This window comes from Narcine bancroftii, chromosome 14 (assembly GCF_036971445.1).
Source record: "Narcine bancroftii isolate sNarBan1 chromosome 14, sNarBan1.hap1, whole genome shotgun sequence".
NCBI classification, from domain to species: domain Eukaryota; kingdom Metazoa; phylum Chordata; class Chondrichthyes; order Torpediniformes; family Narcinidae; genus Narcine; species Narcine bancroftii.
Window position 1 is genome coordinate 4,655,653 of NC_091482.1, and position 21,288 is coordinate 4,676,940.

General features: G+C 38.9%; 1 protein-coding gene across 9 annotated transcripts in view; it reads right to left on the reverse strand.

Moving 5' to 3' along the window:
* rps6kb1a (ribosomal protein S6 kinase b, polypeptide 1a) overlaps window positions 1-21,288 on the reverse strand; it is a 211,542-nt gene that overhangs the window by 86,917 nt on the left and 103,337 nt on the right. For 5 of the 9 annotated variants that reach the window (XM_069910978.1, XM_069910976.1, XM_069910977.1 and 2 more), the window contains 2 exons: window positions 18,296-18,357; window positions 10,202-10,304 (listed from right to left, as the gene is read on the reverse strand). In XM_069910978.1, coding sequence (XP_069767079.1) covers window positions 10,202-10,304; window positions 18,296-18,357 — 165 coding nt within the window. Of the gene's footprint in view, window positions 1-6,107; window positions 7,775-10,201; window positions 10,305-15,036; window positions 15,911-15,946; window positions 16,285-18,295; window positions 18,358-21,288 lie in introns of those variants that run through there. The other 4 variants (XM_069910986.1, XM_069910984.1, XM_069910983.1 and 1 more) reach the window with 4 other exon arrangements.

A 21,288-nucleotide genomic window follows, 5' to 3' on the forward strand; every position in this document is an offset into this window, starting at 1 on the left:
TTCAAGTTTTCTCTGATGCTGTCATGCTATTGTTAGGGGCTGGGTGGTGAAGGTCAGCAAATCACCAAGTCTACTTCCTTCAGTTGGCTTTGCGTATTTATAAACTTTCCACCAGGTTGGACTGTGAAAGAAAATTGACATTGGAGACAAATCTGGAGGAAGTGCTGGCAAAGGTTTGTAGGGTGCCCACTAAGAACAGAGATATGGGGGAATTTCTTCAGGCAGAGGGTGGTGAATCTGTGGAGTATTGTTTCACAGGCCGTTGTGGAGGCCAATTCATTGGGTGTATTTAAGGCAGAGATTGATAGGTTCTTGATTAACCAGGGAATCAAAGGTTATGAGAGAAGGCCAAGCAATGGGGATGAGTGGGGAAAATGGATCAACTCATGATTAAATGGCAGGGCAGACTCAATGGGCTGAATGGCCTATTTCTGCTCCTATGTTTTGTGATTATCAAGGCTTTAGAAGGTATCTGAAAAGATATAGGATGCGACTGCTACAATTTAAGCTCATGGGGAAAACTGCAAAGCAGTGTCAATGTCAGTGGCAAAGACTTGGGATCCAATGTTGGTGGCGTTAGAAAGGATAGACTGGATGAGCTAAACTGTAGACAGGGTTGAGATTTTGCAATCAGAATTGTTTGGACCTCAAAATAAATTTATTTTTGATGTAATATACAAGGGCTAAACAGTTTCCCCATAACTATTTCACAGTGCAACACCCTGGGGCTGATCTAGTGATTTAGTTTCACATCGTGCAGAAATACCTGATTGAGATTACCCATAGGTGAGAGTGAAGAGATATTAGGACAGGAAATCAAGTTTGGTCAGTAATACATTTTAAGAGATGATGGGGGGGGGAGGGGGGGGGGAAAGAAACTCTTGAGCTTGGAATCTAAACAGTGATGGGAAAGGACAAGCAGTTTCTGAAATTGGCCAAGCGTATTAAATCAATGCAATGCTTATTTACCATGTTCTGAAATGTATCAGATAAATTCCTTGTAATTACACCATTCATTCTTTTTGTCTAATGGTGTGCAACTAGAGATAGATTGTGAGGTTTAGTGTAGGTCACCACACTTTGTTATGAGCCCAGAGGACTCCAAAACCCAGCAGCAATAGAAATTCATCAAGACAAATGGGTACTTAAAACAAAAGTTGCTTTTAATTTTCTTTAAATATTAAAAACAGGATCAAACTTTCTTATTACTACTGTAAATGTGTGGAAAAGAAAAAGTGTATATCATGGCTATTGTGATTTATGGTGTGAAAAATAAAAAAATTAAAAAAAAAACTTTCTTATTACTATTAACGTAACCTAACTTAACTCCCTTCTAATTCTAAGTGCACGTGTGTGTGATGTGTCTATGTTGAGGAAAGTTCTTTGATTCACAGTCCAATCATTCACTTTTCACTTCTCCAAGTTCACCGGTATCAGGCAATTCTCATACTGTGCACAGAATTTAACACATGAATTTTCACCAGGCTCTGGTGCTTAAAGTTAAATGGTTACTGCTCAGCAAGGCTCTTGTTGGTTTCAGATATTTGTTGCTCATTGGACACACACAAACCAATTTCCTCCAATCAGTCACTTCAGTGTCTTGCTGAAGAAACTTACCTCATCATGGGTTTTCCAAATGATAACCTCTTCTTCCAAGTCACCAGAGTTTCTCTTGTTTCCCTTATTTCAGGAGAAACACTTCAGCCAGCCATTTCCTCTTGTAAGGACAAGAAGGGATTTGAACAGGCTGAACTCAAAACCCATTTTCAAAATGGGGTTTTCAACAAGCCTGCCAGTTTGTGTCATGTTGTAGCCTCAATTGCTACTGTAGAACTGACCCCTCTCTCTCCAAGAGAAGAAATGTGAAGTGACCTACACTAAACCCCCCACTATTAAAAACATATTTATATATAAAATATAACCTGTAACACATCTTGCTATGCTAACACCAATTTTCATAAAATTTGGGGTCCTTTTATGGACTATTTTTGCTCATTAACTCTGTTTATCTTGATAATTGAATGTATTTATTTATGTACCAGTTTTTTCCTTTAGTTAGTAATGTTTTATAGTTTCAGCAGACTATACCACCTTTAAGTTTTTTATGTCAAAACATTCCAGGTTTCTTCGGTAGGGGTAGAGTTCTTTTTGTTTTTTTTGTTGTTCTGACAACATTGAATGGTGAAGGAGCATATCACTATTGTTTTATTTTTGGAAATGTACTTATATTCTTCATATTTTGTAACCTCGTGTTCTCTATACAATGTGTGGTTGTTCTATAAAACTCAATAAAAAGATTGAAAGAGCATTCTCAAAGCCCAAGCATCCTGACAAGGAGAAATCTCCTAAGATCTACAACTGACGTCTGGTGCGAACTTGAGGTAAATGGTCTGCTTTAATTCTCTGCTGCCTGCCCACAAGAAATCATGAAGTCTCAACCAGACTATCAGAGCAACATTGGGCACAGTAGGAAGGTATTACACAGAGCTGAAATAATGGATCCATCATGCCAGCCTTCGAACATCTAAATTGAAGCTTTCCAGGGAACATTTGATAATCTCGAGGTTCATGCACACTGAACCAGAAAGTTTTTATTCATTTTAAACTATTATCCTCAGACAGCTGCAATTAAAAGCAAGCCTCCCACCAAACAAGATTACAGGGCTTGATTCTGTGGGAACTGAAAAATCTCCCAACTGCAAGATTTCACTCAATAAGCGACATGACACCCAGGTGAAACAAATCTCAGGGCTTCACAACATCTCCCAATTAGAATACCTACCAACTCTCTGCTCCTCCCCCAAACACTGATCATCAGCCTTATTGCACCATCAGCAACTCAGGTTCAAATCTGGCACCGTCTGCAAGGTCTTTGCATGTTCTCCCCGTGTCTGGGTGGGTTTCCCCGGGGTGCTCTGGTTTCAACCCATGTTCCAAAGGACTTAATTTAGGTGAAATTGGGTTTAATCGGCCGGAATCAGCTTCTACCATGTCGTAAATAAAATTGAAAATTTAAATTTAAAATTTAAACCCATTGGAGTACAATAGTTAAAAGTTTATCAAAACTAAATAACACTGCTCATATAAAGTCCTACGAATAATTGCTGCACCCTTCACCTGCAAATCCCAACAATTCTCCCATTCATCTTGCAATTGCAGCATCATGCTCCTGAAGAATTTTATCATTTTCCAACAGCTTTCCTTTAATATTTTATCTTTTTTGTTAGATTTTCAACCATCTTCTGCAGCATTTTATCCTTTTGATGTTTGCTAATAGCAGCACAACTTTTGTTCAGGAATTTTCTTCCCAGTATCATCTTCCTTCCATTTTTCAGACTCTTTGGTTGTGGCCAGAAGTGTACCAAATCCTTTCTCATTTCTTCCACAGGCACTGCCTTCCTTGGCCCATAAAAGCTTTAGTTTTGGCACTTTCTTAAGCGATTAATACACAATGGGGAATTAACATGGATTCCCATAAAATAAAGATGATTCTTGGTCCAGCTATTTTTAAGATGATTTGGGTGGCAATCTCAGAACATGCACGATGGCCACAAGGGCTGCGTGCTTTTGAAAATATTGACAATTGGGAGAGAATGGAACTTAGATTTTGCTGCTGTTCTTCCATTCATGGATAACCAGCTTACCTTCACAGAATAATGATGCTGGCCAAGGTACGGGAGAGGGAACGAGGCAGAAAGGCAGCGCAGTTAGCGCAACACTATTCTTTCTTTGGCTTGGATTCGCGGACGAAGATTTATGGAGGAGTAATGTCCACGTCAGCTGCAGGCTCGTTTGTGGCTGACAAGTCCGATGCGGGACAGGCAGACACGGTTGCAGTGGTTGCAAGGGAAAATTGGTGGGTTGGGGTTGGGTGTTGGGTTTTGTCAGTGAGGTGGGCTCTGCGGTCTTCTTCAAAGGAGGTTGCTGCCTGCCGAACTGTGAGGTGCCAAGATGCACGGTTTGAGGCGATATCAGCCCACTGGCGGTGGTCAATGTGGCAGGCACCAAGGGATTTCTTTAGGCAGTCCTTGTACCTCTTCTTTGGTGCACCTTTGTCTCGGTGGCCTGTGGAGAGCTCGCCATAGAACACGATCTTGGGAAGGCGATGGTCCTCCATTCTGGAGACGTGACCTACCCAGCGCAGTTTGATCTTAAGCAGCGTGGATTCGATGCTGTCGGCCTCTGCCATCTCGAGTACTTCGATGTTGGAGATGAAGTCGCTCCAATGAATGTTGAGGATGGAGCGCAACACTATTATAGCACAAGCAAATCAGGTTCGAATCCGACATTGTCTGCAAGGAGTTTGTATGTTCTCCCCATGTCCGGGGTTTCCTCCGGGTGTTCCAGTTTCCTCCCACCCTTCAAAATGTACGGGGGTTGTAGGTTAATTGGGCAGCATGGGATCATAGGCTGGAAGGACCTGTTACTGTGCTATATGTCTAAATTTAAAATCTGAAATTGAAAATCTGATATTCTGACACTAATGCCTTGGAATTTGATTTTTTTTGGCAGGGATTAATATTAATTTTTAGAGCTCTGAGATTACAGTTTTGAAAACAAGGTCCAACATTGGACCTTTATTAACTGGTTCTGTCCATATAAAATTAGCAAATTTTTGCTCCCAAAAAGGAAAATAAAGATAGATACAGAATGTGAATAATTAAGCTGGCTGCTGGAATCAGAATTGAAAAGTGGATTAAACTGGTCTCGGTGAAAAATGGAAAAGTATCTTGACAGCGTTCAAAAGATCACAAACTTCTCTAAACATCAACTCTGGTCCATGTTTTATTAAATATTCTGCACACTGTGACATGGTTAAGTCAAAATAATTCTTGTGTCGTTTTGACAGTTATTGCAGTTGAACTGAGGACAAGAATTTTCTCCCTGGAAATGGCAAGGCCCAGAAACGGTGCATTCAGACGAGTTTTGAATACAAGCATAAAAAGAGGCGGAAGTTTGAACATAACCAGATGGATGCTAGGAATGGCAGGAGGTTGTATCACCGCAGTTTAATTTTTTCCCCCCAAAACAACTGGTCGAGAATGAGATTGACAAATATACCGCTCACTTTGACAAAAACTAGTGCCGAAATGATCATGGAAAAGCAGAACAAAACAAAATGCAATGTTGATCAGATGGAGGACACCACATCGTCAGATAGCCTACCAACTGTTGTCGCCAACTGAGCAAACAGCCAACACCAGTCTGATAAGCTATCTCACTGAATGGCAAGATGATGCAGAGACCGGATGTGAAATAAAATCGACACCTGACATCAGAGGTTAGAAATGAAACAATGATGGTACAAAGAACCTTACCTGTTTTTTTAAATTAAATTAAGGTGTTTGTTGTCTGGAAAGAAAATCTAACTGCAAGAATTCATTACTGCTACATTTCAGACACACAAGTTGAATGGGCCAGGTTCCAGACAAATTCAAACTCCGCTCGAGATTCAAAATTCAAGCTACAATTGGACACGAGTCAGGCACCTGCACTGGGCTGCACTGCATGGAGTGATCTGTAATTAACAAAGGCCATAAACCCAGCCTTGTCCTTCAGGATTCATATGATCAGAAAGGTGGAGCTTTCGAAATAGCTCAAGATAAAAACCAGCATCAGAATTAGACGTGAAAGACTTCTTTAATGATTAATTTTTGTACAAAGTTTGCTCTCTTCCAGGAATTCAAATCACTTACCATCAGGCAGGTGAAAATGCCAAGAAATGGTGCTTGTTTACTTTATGGAATGAGATCGCGTTAACTACATAGGCCATTAACATTTTAATTAAGTGTGATTTATACATTTCCTTTTGGTCACTCTCCACCCCCCCTCCCCCTCCCCACCAACTTCAAGGGAGACTTCTAGTAGACACAAAGTACAGATCCCAAAATACTGTGTGTCTAGCGACTTTCTGAACACTGATATTATGAGAGATTGAACTAACTTTGGCCTCCTGCTTAGACGACAGCTGTACTGCATGGCAGTGCTAACAAACTGAGAGAGAAGGGGAACTGGTCCATCAGGCAGAACAGCAGGGGCCGCACACTGGAACCATATCCATTTATCCATTTAAATTAACACATTTCAATGAAAATCTTAAAAAGACATCACCATAATTCCAATTTTATTCCACAGACAATAGAAACAGAGTTTCTTCAATTCCAGTAGCTCCTAAAGTGAAGCTACTCAAGGATCTTTCATGCAACACGTCTCGCATCGGAATAATTTGTGATGTATACTATGACCTCAATCAGACATTCAATGTGTTATTTCATTTATTTAAAAATTAATGGTCCTATACTCAGTGAAGTCACTGATTTTCTACTGAATTGGCACACGTGGCTTGAGATTTTGATATTTTACACGATCATTACATTCCCCACCAAATGTACAAATATGGATGGAAGTTCAGTCTATGGAATGGCCATGTTGTTTCTGCTCTCACAGCTTTTCTTTTACTCTCATTGTTGAAAGTGCAAGAAGAGGAGAGAAGTTAACGCACAAAAAGTGCTGGAGAAACAAACTCAGCAGGTCTCGCAGAGTTCAAAGGAGGAAAAGACACGTAATTAATGTTTCAGGCCTTTGTTAGACCCAAAACACTGGTTCCCACGGACGCTCCAAGACCTGCTGAGTTTCTCCAGCAGTTATGTGCATCAACTGCAGACTTTCTTGTTTCACTCTAGAGGTGAGCAATACTGTTTTGATGGTTTGGTGCTGAATTGAACACAAAACAGTAGAAGCCAATTAGGAGATAAATATAAATTAAAGATTGTGACAATAAATATCCACAAACTTTCACAAATCAACATGTTCTTTCTCACTTATCTACCATCGATCAGCAAAAGACTGGGGAAATTAGGTGATAGAAAAATCAACGTCTTTCCTTTTCTCACAGCAAGAGTGCAGTGTAGATGCTGTGTTGTAAATTGAACACTGATGGAATTGTTAGTTCACTGCAACCTACAGTAAGTAGGCAGCATGAAATCTCAGCACCGAAGGCCTATGTACAGATCATGTGAAGAGAGGTGCTGATGTACGAAGGAGGAAGATCATGTAAAAGTTTCTATTTAACGATATAAGCTCTGAAAATATTGAAGCATAATTACAACCAGAGCCAAAAGGGGCAAGTATTTAAAAAAACTGCCACAATTCTGTGTTTATGGAATTTATGTTACCAACCACTTTGCCAAATGCAGGCAGCCTTTGATGGTTAAAAAGGATTTGCAAGGATAAAGTTGAATCTCCAGACAATGCAATGTTGAGTTGATGCGGCCTTTGCTTTTATAACTCATGCCCAGTGCTCATTTATCCCATAAGGCCAAATTTGCATTCTGTATTTAATATTGACATCTATCCTAATTTCCTTGATGTCATTTAACACCATTCATTGCTAACATGGCCTGCACTGAAGTCAAGATTCTTCTTTAAAAAAAATGGAAACAAATAGGCAAGAATCCACAAAAGTAGACTCCAAACTGGAATACTTATGAAAAACATGAAATAATTCTGACAATATACCCTCTCTGCCTCCTTAAAATAATTCCAGTTAGTGGAAATCAAGCAGCAGTAGATGGTTTTTAGGAATCACTTATCTAACGTGGGCCTTATACAGTCAAAAAAAAGTTACTTTTCATTTAATTTTCTCTTCAGTGTATTTCTGCACCTGGATCCGTTTGGCGTAGCTTTGAGCCATGGAATTAACAATGGATAGAATGAAGTAGCATACCATGATAATGACTACTTTTTCAAACAGCCACGACAGCCAGTTTTCGTTCTGAGAAAGATTGGGGTGAGGGGGAGGGTAAAGAGAAAGGAAATATCAAAAAAAAATCAATACAATTGGAAGTTGATAGCAGCACTTTGGCAGTTTTCTGTTGTGAAAATGACAAGAAATACAAAATTTAAGCATGCTTTAAACGTCATAGGCAGATTCTAGGAGAATGAGGCAAAACTTTTTGTTGTTGTTGCATACAGTGCCATAATTATTCCAAGAGTTTAGTAAATGAACAAAAACAGCATCATTCACTATTTTACTTAAAAGAGTGGTTTAACGAAATAGGTTATGAACAGCATAAAATGCTGTTAAAATCTGGGTACAGGACTGGTACTTTTGATCAAATTGGAGCAAACAGAATGCATGAAAATTACTGCCACAAAAGGCACGTTTCATTTGACCTCAGTGAAGCTATCTTTCCAATATCTCAAATTAATTTTTCAGTGCATTTGGATGATGCTTTAAGCTGCGCACATGTTTAGTTTTAAATAAAATTATTAATGTTTGTTCAACAGAAGTTTGGTTAAAAATGCTAAAATTGACTATCTCTTTGCAAAGGAGTTAATATTATGCAATCTGTTGTTAGTATCTTAAAGTAATTGGTCATAGATTTATGCTTCGACATGCAGACAAGAGGCCAAAGCAATTGCAGGAAACAATATTAGCTTCATTGTGTCAAGCCAAGAGAGCTCTCACTCTGCCCGACGCCATTAAATGTGAGCAGAATAAACGTGGCAATATGTCACTAAGTGTCAGTTCAGTGGGATGTCCACTCAAGAAGAAACCGGATGGGGATTTAGATCACCACCTCCACCTTCATAAGACCACGCCTTTTGTTGATCAATCCAGTTGATGTTGGCTCTGCTCTGCCTGACAGTGGCTCTGTATAGAAATTTAAAAAGCAAGGAGGCCAGAATAGTTTGAATCCAAAGAGAATCTTTCATGTCTCACTTAGACTGACAGACATGATCTTTGACAAGCAGTCAGTTCACAAGGCGGTGGGATATTTTCTTTAATTCATTGTGTGTCAAAAAGGAGAACAACTGATTTAGATATTCTGCAACAATATCAGAATTGAAGTAGCGATGAAAAGCCCCAAAAAAGCAAATTCTCCAGGTTACTACCACGAACATTTGAATTGGGTGCAAGAAATAGCACAAGTAATTTAAAATAGCTCGAAGACTGAGAGATAGTATTTGGCTTCAAGAAGGAACGAAAATATATGGTCTAAAACCATTTCCCATCCATGCTCCCCTCATGTTCCATGATCTATTCCATTTATTGGGTCTTGAGGGGAAATGGAACAATTCTTTCACTGGCTTCACCAATTGATCCAAGTCATTATTACTTGCAGACAATGCAGCAGGAAATCCTTGCACACGAAAAGATTAACAATCCAAAGCAAGAGCTAAGATTAGGTCACACAGTGAATCTTCCAGAAAATTACTTTTGCCAAATTTTTAATGAGATTTCCAAATTTTGTTATTCAAAAATTAAATTGTTCCAAGACCCAAGATCTAAGCAACAGAATATATTTGTACATTGTGTGTGTGTGTGTGTGTGTGTGTGTGTGTGTGTGTGTGTGTGTGTGTGTGGAGACAATCCACAGCATGGCACACAAAAGGTGTTCCATGTGAAAAAATAATTAATTAAAAAACGTTTCACAAGTTGGGTTTGGAGAGTGTTATACATTACCATAACCACATGGAACAACTTTTTTTGGGGGAAGGGGGAGAAATGCACCTTTGAATAACTCTCATAAAATTGTTTTTGGTGGAAAAATTAATACATAGTCTTTCCTTAAAACATATTTTACTAAAATGTTGGTTTACCAAGACTATATTCAAATATTAAAGCATATTATTGCTTTCAAGCAAAGGAAAAATTCCTCAAAAATTAACTTAATATAATTAAAACTATCCAAATTTTAAGAAAAGGAAGTTAAATTGAGTTTGAAAGTCTGATAAATTTTTAAACAGGAAGAGAATATATCATTTTAAAAGTTAAAGCATCTTCAATGCTTAATGTCCCCAAGTATCAGGTTCTGTATGAGACATTGAAGGCATTCTTAATGAAGATCCTGTCATTTAAAATTTTCTCTTCTAATCAAGATAATTACTTACAGACAAACTGCAGGTAATTTACGTAACTACCAGAGAGCCTTTTTTAAAAAAAACTAAGAGGAGGCTAGAGAAACACATTTTTCAACTTTTGAAATCCTAGGGGGATTCAATTTCCAACAATTTTACTGATGGATCTTTGGCCAGCTTGAGACTTCCTGTATCTGAAATTGAGTCATTACCTAATTACTATGGATTTCGCACTCAGATCCATGTACTCCCAACTGTTTGGCGAAAAGAACAATATATAGTACTTAGAACGCTAAACATTTCAACACTACAGATACAACATTAATGGTATCCTTACCGCTTCTATTTTGTCTCCAGACTTGTGGTGAAGCTTGTGTTTCTGGGCCTCCAGGTATTCTTGGAAAGGTTTCTGGAGCGAAGGGCCTAACCTTGGAATTGCCCTGTGTGGATGAAAGCCATTTCCAAGAGGTAAAAAGAAATACAAAGTTAATTTTACTCACCTGTAAACGTGCCACACAAACTTATAATGAACACATTGAATTTGCACATTTGGTAACATCATTCATTATAATTAAAGTAAGAACAGAAGGAGGAACTAGTGCACTGGCAGACCACAGTATCTCAAGTGAATGATTCCAACAAGCCTGGCCCCATATATCACCGTCAGTTCCTGTAAAAACTAGTTTAAACTGATCAATAAGGAAGTGAGTCGGCAGTGTGTCATTGCCAGCTAAGAAAGAAACTACACTCCCACTGTATGGGTGACTCGCCCCACAGCTCATGGGAGGGTGGCAACTTCCGAATTTGGCTGTCCTTATAAGGGAATACACCACTTCTTTACCCAAGGACCTGATGAAAATTTTCATTCTAGCCCCTCCTGTATTTTTATGCACACAGACTCAACCTTGCTGCCCCCCCCCACCACTCTGCGCCCCCAACCAAGGTTCAGCGGTTGGTGATTAACCAAAGAACAAACAAGGTACGATAAACCTCTCAATAAGGTAATTTCATATTTATTCCCCGTGCAATATATTCTGATTGAAGTAAAAGGGTGTGTATCCAATGCTCATGTACAGAAACTCCTGACTCATCCAATAAAACAAAATACTTTATATTTTTTTTAAACTTCTTATTCTCTCTCTGCAGAAGGTTACTAACAATGTAAAACCTTAAACAGTTCACGGTGGAACAAAGGGAAATTTGGAGATGAACCATGATTTAGAAAAGAATATATTTTCTGAGACTCCTCATGACCAACTTTCTCTCAAATTCCACAAGGGACACATTTTAAAATAACACATTACTGAAAATGAATTGCTGTTCGAGATAGCATCTCAAAAATTCATCACACCCCATTTCAATGTAAAATGGATATGAACAAACGCATTTACTTCATGGGCAACCAAAGCAGAATTTAAAAAAATGATATATTAGAGAAAAGCACTAATGACAGATATTTTACAGGATGCAAATCATTTCATCATTGCCTTGCAAAGAAAAGGAATCAGCCTCATTGAACAGAGGATTTTCTTAAAAAACATTACAATTTAAAAGGAATTATTCCCAGGAGTGCAGCGCTGCCAGAGCTCACCAGAGCTCTGCTCCGGCACCTCCTTGTCACTGTTTTTGGTGAACTCCGGCACCTAAAATATTTGCACTGCACCCTTGATTATTCCTAAACTGTATGATGAAAATAGTTCAGGGTCTCATTTTTTTTTCTTGTATAAGGGATGTTTAAAGGTACAAATGGAGTTGTGCACCAAATAGGATATTCTGTCTCTTTATCTAACTGTATCCATTCCCCACTCCAATCGTTTCTGAATTATGACTAATATAAAAATAAATACTTCAAGACATAATTACCTCTAGCAATGAATAAAATATTGATCATTATTGGCTTTGTCCTCAAACACTTTGAACTAATCCTTGTTTTGACTGTTAATAAATGCATACACCAAGTCAAATACAAATTATTTTCAATCTCTGGTAAATGTTCCACATTGAATTGAATTTGCCTGTGCCTGAAGACAACTACAGTTGTTTAATCATGAACGTCTTGGCATGCTTGTAATAGAAACAGCATGGCTTTTTTTTTTGTTATTCCTGGTAGAATTTTAATAATGTGTGGTGCACCAGCTATTGAATCGAATTAACAACGCAATGCAAGACTGCGGCAGATACGCAAGTCCTGGATGACAAGCGGGTAATAGTTAATCCAGTCAAAATTCCCAACTCTAATGCATATTCCAATTTAAGGGAAAAATCTCAACTGGTATCCATACCAGGCACACTGCCATAGGTTACAGGTTAGTGCAAGATTCATAACATCTTTCACCACAAATGCATTCATATGTAATGGAAATTCCTTTTTAAGCAACATTTTAGCTCAGTTTAGTTTAGTTTGACCATGTGTCATTGAATGAAATTCCGAGGTTTAAAAATGTTCCATGGCATTAAGTGAATCAAAGCATTCAAGGGGTCTGCAAAGATGTTAAGCAATGGCATGTCTAGATTCTCAAAGAACCTTTGAAACACTGCACACAGAAGACTGAAATATCACTGTAACTTTGTAGTATTGCTGTCCAGATCTTGGACAAAAATAAACGTGCATTGGCAGCACGTGCCCTCTAGTGGCAGTGCCTGCGTTAGATGGAGTCCTGCAGCAGGACTATCGACTTGCCTGCCAGGAGCTGCATGGAGAACGTTAAAGAAATGGCCTACATTGGAGGCCCAAATTTAAAAAATTATCACAAATTTGGATTTTGGATGGAATGGGAAAAGAAATTTGAAGGTTCTCTCTGCCATGGTTCATTGATGGATCCTGCCTTGACTAAACTGAGCTAATTTTATAGCCAGAGGTTTGCTCCCCAAAAATAACAGAAGTTTGCAAATGGTTGGGAACTGTTTCCTCCTCCTTTCTAAGAAATATTTTTGATTTAAAAGATGCTGTAGAAGTGCAACTGATGGATAACTATGCTCGGATGGAACTATAAGCAATGTACTTTGTTAAATAATCTCTCCATCGCTCATCCGTTTGGTCTCTTCCATTTTCATAACTATTTTTGATGGATCATTCTTTAGAAAGTTAATACCAGGCAAACAAAATGATTTCTGTGATCACATGCACTGCAATATCCTAACATTCTTCAGTCTTGAGTAATGAGGGGTGGGGGGGGGATATCAAAGCAGAGTTAACAGGCACGTGAGAAAGAACAAGTGGGGGGGGGGAATAAGGATGGAGGAAATGGGGAAATGGGACTCCTGGAACGTGTCTGTTAGGAGCTGACATGGATCTATGGGTCAAATGGCCTCTTGCATCAAAAGGAAAATCTTCTATGTCATCAGTAAAGGAAGATGTTCACATTTAACAAAAGTCAGCTCATTTTAAAAAATATTTTAATTTTCATGGACTCGTAAAATTCAAACAAACCAAATAATCTTTTTTAACATTATTGTAACATACAGAGTTTGTATTTGTCCCCCACCCACCCTCGTAGACCTGAAAATACTGTTAAATTACATCAATACAAATTCTAGTGGGGTCAAAGACCCCTATAGAACCCTAGGTAAAAAAAACAATCAGAAAGGCTGAGTAACAAAGGGTAAGAAATTAAAAAGAGAACTTAAATTAAATTAAAAACAAATTTAAAATCTCAAAACGAGACTGAAGAAACCTGTCACCTGCCCCATGTCCCACTTCCTTGATCACATTCATTTCCCTGCTGGGACGGATTGCAACAGTACCTCCGTTTGGAGGCGGGGGGGGGGCACTAATCAATCTGTACGCCAATATATTTCAAGTAAGGCTGCCACACCTTAACAAATGTGTTATGTGATTTTCTCCAGAGGATGCAACTCTGCAATTCCATATTCCATCCTGTGGTATTTAGTTTGGAGTCGGACTTCCATGAAACCGCTGTACACTTCAAGGCTGCCAACAAGGTGACCTTTGCAAAAGAAATTTGGTACTTGAACAGTCCAAAACTCATGTCCCCATTATCTCCCAGAAGCTACACTTTTGGATCTTGTGGAAAATCCACTTTTGTCAATTCCCAGAAAGATCTTAACCTTTGTACATAGCCAGGTGGAGTGGACAAAAGTTCCAACCTCCACACTTAAAGCACATTTCAGAAATTTCAGCCTTTGATTTATGTAATTTTTGTGGTGTGAGCTACAGCTGCTGCAAGAATTTGTACAGCACCATCCTGTCATTGATGACCCCAGTCACACTGTCCAGACACTGGTCTTGCCATTACTCTTGATTATTGTTGCCCAAATGCAACATCCATCTCTCCCTTGACCTGTGAAAGCCCAGGATCGGGGCCTCACTTTGGTATATGTAATACATCTTAGGGATTAATTTACACACATTCCCCTGTTAAATTAGAATCTCCACATTACTACACCTAGTAGGGTCATAGATTGTCCCAATTTTTCCCTTAAGATGTTATTTGCAGATAGAAGAAGAATGTTCTATTAGCAAACCATATTTGTTCCTCAACTGCTCGAATGACAAGAGCTGCCTTCACTTGTAACAATCCTCGATACCCCTGATCCCCTTCAGGCATCAGGTATCCAGGATTTTATTCCCCAGAGTCAAGGTATTAAGTTATTCTGGTTCAAAGACGTTTAGAGAGATAACCCCACCTTCAATCCAATACATTGATTCATTCTTTGCCATATCTAAAGTATATGCTTTAGTGTGGGGTCATCTGTTTTCCTTGAAATTAATTTAGTGTCCTATTGTATATAAACTCCCTGCTATCTTTTCACCTACAACATGTAGCCCAATTTGTGCCCAGGAAGGAGGGGGCACCCCCTCCCTCAAAGAGTGAAGCGATAAATCTTGCTTGGGCCAAAAGCCAGTTCTTGTTGGTGCACTTGCTCAGATGTTCATCAGTCAAAGCATCATTAACTTTCGTAGGATCAAATACTGATAAATCTTATTCACAACTCATTTGAAAATGGTGCAATCTCGTAACAGGATCTGGACAGCATCGAACCCTGAATTTACACATGTTTAATAACACTTACACTACACAGTGGATCAGGTCCTTCCTACACAGTGAGAGGTGGAGAGCCTGGTCACCTTCCAATACTCTTCAACAATTTGCTTACAATACACTGAGATTACTACTGACCATAAATTGGACTAAACCATCAAATTCTCACCATTGAAGAACAGGACAAAAGCAGGATGTGCTACAGTGCAGAGTTCATTTTCTGATCTCTCAGATTATGAGATAGGAAAACTTGCCATTTGCCTGGAGGGCTGTAGCTACCACTTTCAATTGGCTGAGAGGTGAGCCTTTGATATCAAAAGGTCGGATAAGATGCAGGATGACAACTAACTCATGTTAAGTTAAACACCACCTCCCTCCTGGGAGTGGCAACTGAAAATTTAAAAAGGACAAAATGTTTCTGGATCATATCCATGTCACACTCATCCCTAACTACGACAAACATTACAGTTCTTCTCCCTGGTTACCAAGTCAGACTCTCATAATTCTTTAATTTAAGCTCTTTAGGAGCTTTGCTCCAGGAACTGCTATGAGACGATCTTACAACATTATCTTGCATGCATTTCCTTTATCAAAAGAGCACATTCAAAATGTTATTGGATCCCAGCTGCAGCACGAGGTGTAGTCTTAGATACCAGATTTTAGGAAAACAACACTATTCATGGTACAGAAGCACATCAGAAATTGAAGTCAGAAGGAAATCAAGCAGCTGATTTCTTCAGAAGACGCTGGGTGATATTCCAATTTAAGATTTCAAAGCTCAACAATTTACAAGCAAATGGTATTTTTTTAAAAATTGAACTCCTGATGTTCGATTTGATGTCTTTTCAACGTCAATAGGTCACAGAGAAGTCAGTAAAACAGCTGATTTTGTTCAAACAAACTCAAACATCCTTCATGATTCCATTATATATAGGCATTGACAAGGACTGAAAACCTTTGGGACCATCATTTCTTGTATTTCAAAAAGTTACTATTTTGTAGATTCCCACCACATACCCACAACTGCAAACTGAAGTAGGGTTTGTGTTAAACATAAGCTAAAAATACAATACCTTTACCTACAAATCAGGAACTGTAGACCCACAAAAGGTTGAATCAAGTTCTTTCACTGTATGGAGAGCAATAAAATCAACGCTAGATTAAAATCTAAAATGTTGGCAGAGAAGGGCGAGAATGAGGTGATGTGAGCACACTGGTATGCGTGGCAAGTGGGGACTCTGCGGTTCAATGATTAGTCGTGATAAATCAGGACGAGGGAAAACCAGACTAGGTAGAGTCTGAAATGCTGATTACTTGTGGGCGGGGAGGGGGGGGGGAAGAGAACAAACAAGAGATCTTTCATGTTTGAACTTGGAAGAGGAAGGAGGATGAGAATAATGGGACAGAAAACTGAAAAAAAAACACAGATCAAAATAGAGACAGTTTGAAACAAGGAAGTGAGAATTTAAACCACACATTGCAAACCCATACCTTGTCATTTACATTACTGGCCAAATACTTTATTTCAATTCCTTTTGTTTTAAGGTAATTTTTTTTGACACAAACCAATTTTTTCAAAATTTGGGTAGGATCAACACACACTAAAGTCATCTTTCTCCCATAATCCATTGGCATTTCTCATTTTCAGATCAGGACACCATTTTGGATTACCATGTCTGAATAGAATACACAACTATGCTGGAGAAACTCAGTTAGTCCACAGCATCCAAAGCAAGTAAAGGGTAACCAAGGTTACGAGCCTGGACCCTTTGTCGGGTACCTTAATCACATTACCACTTTCAGATTTGCTTTGGAGTTATCAGCAATAATTGAACAAGGCCAAATGTCTTCACCAGCCACCAGACATTGACCATTTTCTGCAGATGTTCTGGACGAGAGGTTGGAGAAGTTAAATGCTTTTCTGTCAAGTTATATCTTCGCTGAAACCAAGGTTCTTAAGTAACTGCCCTAACTAATTTTGAACGGACCACAGATTGAAAATGCATTTAGCTGCCTAGCACTGGTTAAACTCTGACCAGGTGACAGTTTATCCATTGAACTGCTGAGATGTTAATATCAAAATAAAACAATAGCAGATTCAATTGACTCTTTACTCAAATAACTCATCAGTGAAATTTAGGACATGAAGGGTAATATTATTATCCTTTTTTCATTTAGCAGCACAGGTGCTTAGGAGAGCAAAGCTCAAGCAGTTTATTGATACCAAATGAACTTTGAGATGCGACAGCCTGACGAGTCACTTCCAATTAAACCAACGCATTATTGACAATAAAATTAATATAGATTTTGCAACGTAGATCATAAATTAATTTGATCAGAGCTATTGTGCAATCATTGTAAAAACAACCCAACTGCAGGATTTGGAAGGGATAGCAATGGGAAAATTAATGATGCTGCAATGCCAAAGATCTCTGAAGGAATCAGAGAGCAACGGTCAGCGTCTTTCTCCGCTGACCACGAGAATTAGTCGAGTGGCTAAAAACTGCACTCGAAATACATTTTGGAGGTGAGAAAATAACCAAAGTTCAACGTTTCAATGATTAACTATAGTTTTTACAAAAGAAGACATTGCAAGTTTTGATAAGAAGGCAGGCAGGAGGGCTTTTTCATAATTAGTGCAAGCATGTTTAGTCCAAAGGCCTTTGTCTAAGCCCCAATGCACTTCAAAGTACAAGATACCAACTTCCTTCTAACTTTGCACTTGGCAGAAGGGATGCTTGATTCAAGAATGAAAGTGGGCACCACATTGTGTCAGTGTCAAATTCTTGTTAGGCTAGACAGGGCACAGAGTAAAGTTCCCACTTGCTTGGTTGCAATATTCATCAAAATCACAAGAACATTTATTCACCATACTAACATTGCAATCAAATTAATAGTTAAATGAAGACATACTCATCAACCCTTATAAACAGCATTGACAGACTCTTGTTCAAATAAAATTATTTGGTCAGTGAGGAAATGAATTTCAACTCTAATTAAACTCAATGGAATAGATTTGGCATGGACCAAATACTTAGCCCCAGGGTCAACTCTAGTTAATTTAGCACTCTTACGCACGTTAAAAAAAAATGCACAGTTTCATAGAAAAAAAAATGCACTCTGTTGACCCAAAACATAAAATGTATATTCAAAGAAAACTGATAGCAGGGTTTATTGATCTGGTGCATTTGATAGGACTCAAGTTCCATTAAAGATTAAGCTCCGTCTGGCACAAGGATGGTCAAACTTTGCACTGACAGCAAAGAGTAAAGTCTTTAAAATGAATCAACCAGCATTGCAGGTGGATAACGTCCTGTGGAGGATGTAACGACATATTCATTTCAATTAACCCTTTCTTGTGCATCTCCACCCACCAAAGTTTCCATTCACACAAGACAGATGTAAAGATCAGTTGATAAATTACTCACCCTATCAAGGACACCATCTGTTCCACTATGTGCTTGCTGAACATGATAATCACAAATAATTTCTGTGGGTTTCAAACAAAAAGAATGGTTAGTTGAGAAAAAGCTATTTTTGAATAAAATCGGTGCATAAAGAATCGAAGCATACTAACAGAAAGTGATATGCCCGTTCAATTTATTAATTCAACCAAAGGTAAAAACACAGAAATGCTGGAGGAACTCAGCAGGTCTCGCAGCATCCCTCGGAGGAAAAGATATATCTGATGTTTCAGTCCTGAGACCTTCAAGGAAAGAGTAAAAAATCAGACAGGTGCCCGAGGTGTACGCGATCTGATTTTTGACTTCAATGAGGCTTGTTGTCTTTTCTGTGTATGAAGAAGACATTTCCAAAATATTATCAGACACAGCGGAGTGCCTTTTAGTTGTGAGATTTTGAGCAAGGGCTAAATGTGCAAGATTTATAAAAAAAAGGGAGAATACTACGATAATGCAGTGATGAGGTGATGCAAACGTGGGCTGCTATTTGTGGAAGGAATGACAAAGGAGATCCACAATTTCAAATTAATGCATTAGACTAAAAGGTGGGTAGTATGTCTCAAATCAAATACAGTGAAGCTGCAGGAAGAGCACCAAGATTTCAGCCAAGGTTTCAAGCACCAACTTCATATTTAACACTCAATGCAGCAGCAATGAAACAAACATGAGGTTGGAGACTCGTGAATGCATTAGAAATCGCGCTTACTCAAACAGTGGAGTTCTGCAAGTCCCATTCACCACACAGGTAAGCATAAAACATTAGTGCAGAGTAGTTTTTCTCAACAGGGGTCCTAATGGCAACCACCCCCCCTCCTCACTCTGGGGCCACAGTATATTTAAGGGGGCGGGAGGGGCCATGGATTGAAATCAAAACATTTTTGTGTTGGCAATAGGTGAGAAACATGGAAGAAACCTACTAAGCTCAACTGCTTCCCTTGTTAGGGAGCCCGTAAATTTCAAGCAGAGTTCTAAGGGGGCCTTAGCCAAACAAAAAGGTCAAGAGCGCCTGGTTTGGAGTACTCTCAAATGGTAAATTGTAGTGTTTGGTCCGTGAGTGGATCAATTTCAATTTTTTCATGAATCTGTACAACAAATCTTTATAAAGGTAAATTCTGGTGAGGTGATTGCCTTGTTCATTGCCTACCAAGCTTTGAATTTTTGTATTAATGACACTCATCTCTTAAGGATGCAGTTTCTAATGGCTGTGTCGAAGGAATAAAAGCAGAGGTTTCAGATAATATTGGCTTAAAAGAATCATGAGGATTTTTGTGCAGTATCTATGAACAAAACATGACTATGGTGGACCTTAGTGGGCAGAGGTCAACTTGGCAGGTTATTCAGACTTTTCAAAAACATTTTCCTATGTTTGTCTCATTTGCAATCCAAATTGCATTTCTAAAATCCACAGAGGAAAGTAGAAATTCAAGATTGGCATTCAGGCTAGAAAATAGACAATGCTGCCAGACGAGTATAACTAAACATTCAACAGCTGCAGTTTAGTGGTAAGGAGGAACTTGAATTTACACTATGCCATTTATGGCATTGGGATGTCCCGCATAATACCAGCCTGAAGGGAAAACAAGAGTAATCTTGCACATTTGGGCATTGTTCAAAAATCCCACAACCAAATGGAAAATATTTGCACTCCAGAATATATTTCCAAAACAATATTTTGGAAATGCCTTTTTTATACAGCATTTCATCAAATGCTCAATGGAACTTCTCCAGGTGTATTCGCTGGAGTTTAGAAGAATGAGCTCATTGAAACCTATTTAATACTGAAATGACTGAGATAGAGTGGGTGTGGAGAGGTGGTTTCCTCTAGTGGGGAGTCTAGGACCAAAGGACATAGCCTCAGAATACAAAAACATCCCTTTAGAACAGATGAGGAGGGATTTCTTTAACCGGAGGGTGGCGAATCTATGGAATTCATTGCCATGAACTGCTATGGAGGCCATGTCACTGGGTTTATTTAAGTCAGAGGTAAACAGGTTCTTAATTAGGAAGGAAATCAAGGGTTTCCAGGAGAAGGCATGAGAATGGGGTTAAAAAGGACAGTAAATCAACTATGATGAAATGGTAGGGTGAACTTGAAAGGCTTAATTCTGCTCTTATAGTTCTATAAATAAATCCCATGAACTGGAACAAAATGGAATTATTTTAGAAATACTTGTTCAAGGATAAATAGTAACTTGGACACCTTAAGAAGATTCTTAGAAACATAGGAACATAGAAAAATTTGGCCCTTCAAGCCTACACCGCCATTCATTTTGATCATGGCTGATCATCCACTCAGTACCCGGTTCCAGCTCTCTCTCCATACCCCCTGATCCCCCTAGTCACAAGTACTAAATCTAACTCTCTCTTATTAAATATAGCTATGGAACCGGCCTCAATCACTTCCTGTGGCAGAGAATTCCATAAATTCACCACCCTCTGAGTGAAAAAATTCTTCTTCATCTCAGTCCTAAAGACTTCCCCTTTATCCTTAAACTGTGATCCCTGGTTCTGGACTTGCTCAACATTGGAAACAATCTTCTTGCATCTAGCCTGTCAAATCCCTTAAGAATTTTGAACTTGCACCTTGAAATGCAGCACAGAAATTTGTATTCTATGTGGGAAATAGCAGGATTGCTTGTACAAAAGATGGCAGTGCCAACAGTTTGTCCTTTTTGGTTCTCCATAACTGTCTGTTGAGAGTGAAATGTAATTTGCAAACTGATACTTCATGAGGTTTTCATGCAAAGTTCACCTGTGCATAGTGGGAACAGAAGACATCACTGCAAAGTGCCTTTTGAGGTGGGTCATTCAGAGCCATTCGCAGGCATGACTGTTAGCACAAAACTGCAACAATTATACCCTGTGGCTACCAGCTTTAGCCCATGTCCCAAATTAAATGAAACTAATTCTTCATGGATGCATTGTTTATGGATGAAACACGGGCGGCATTGATGTATTAA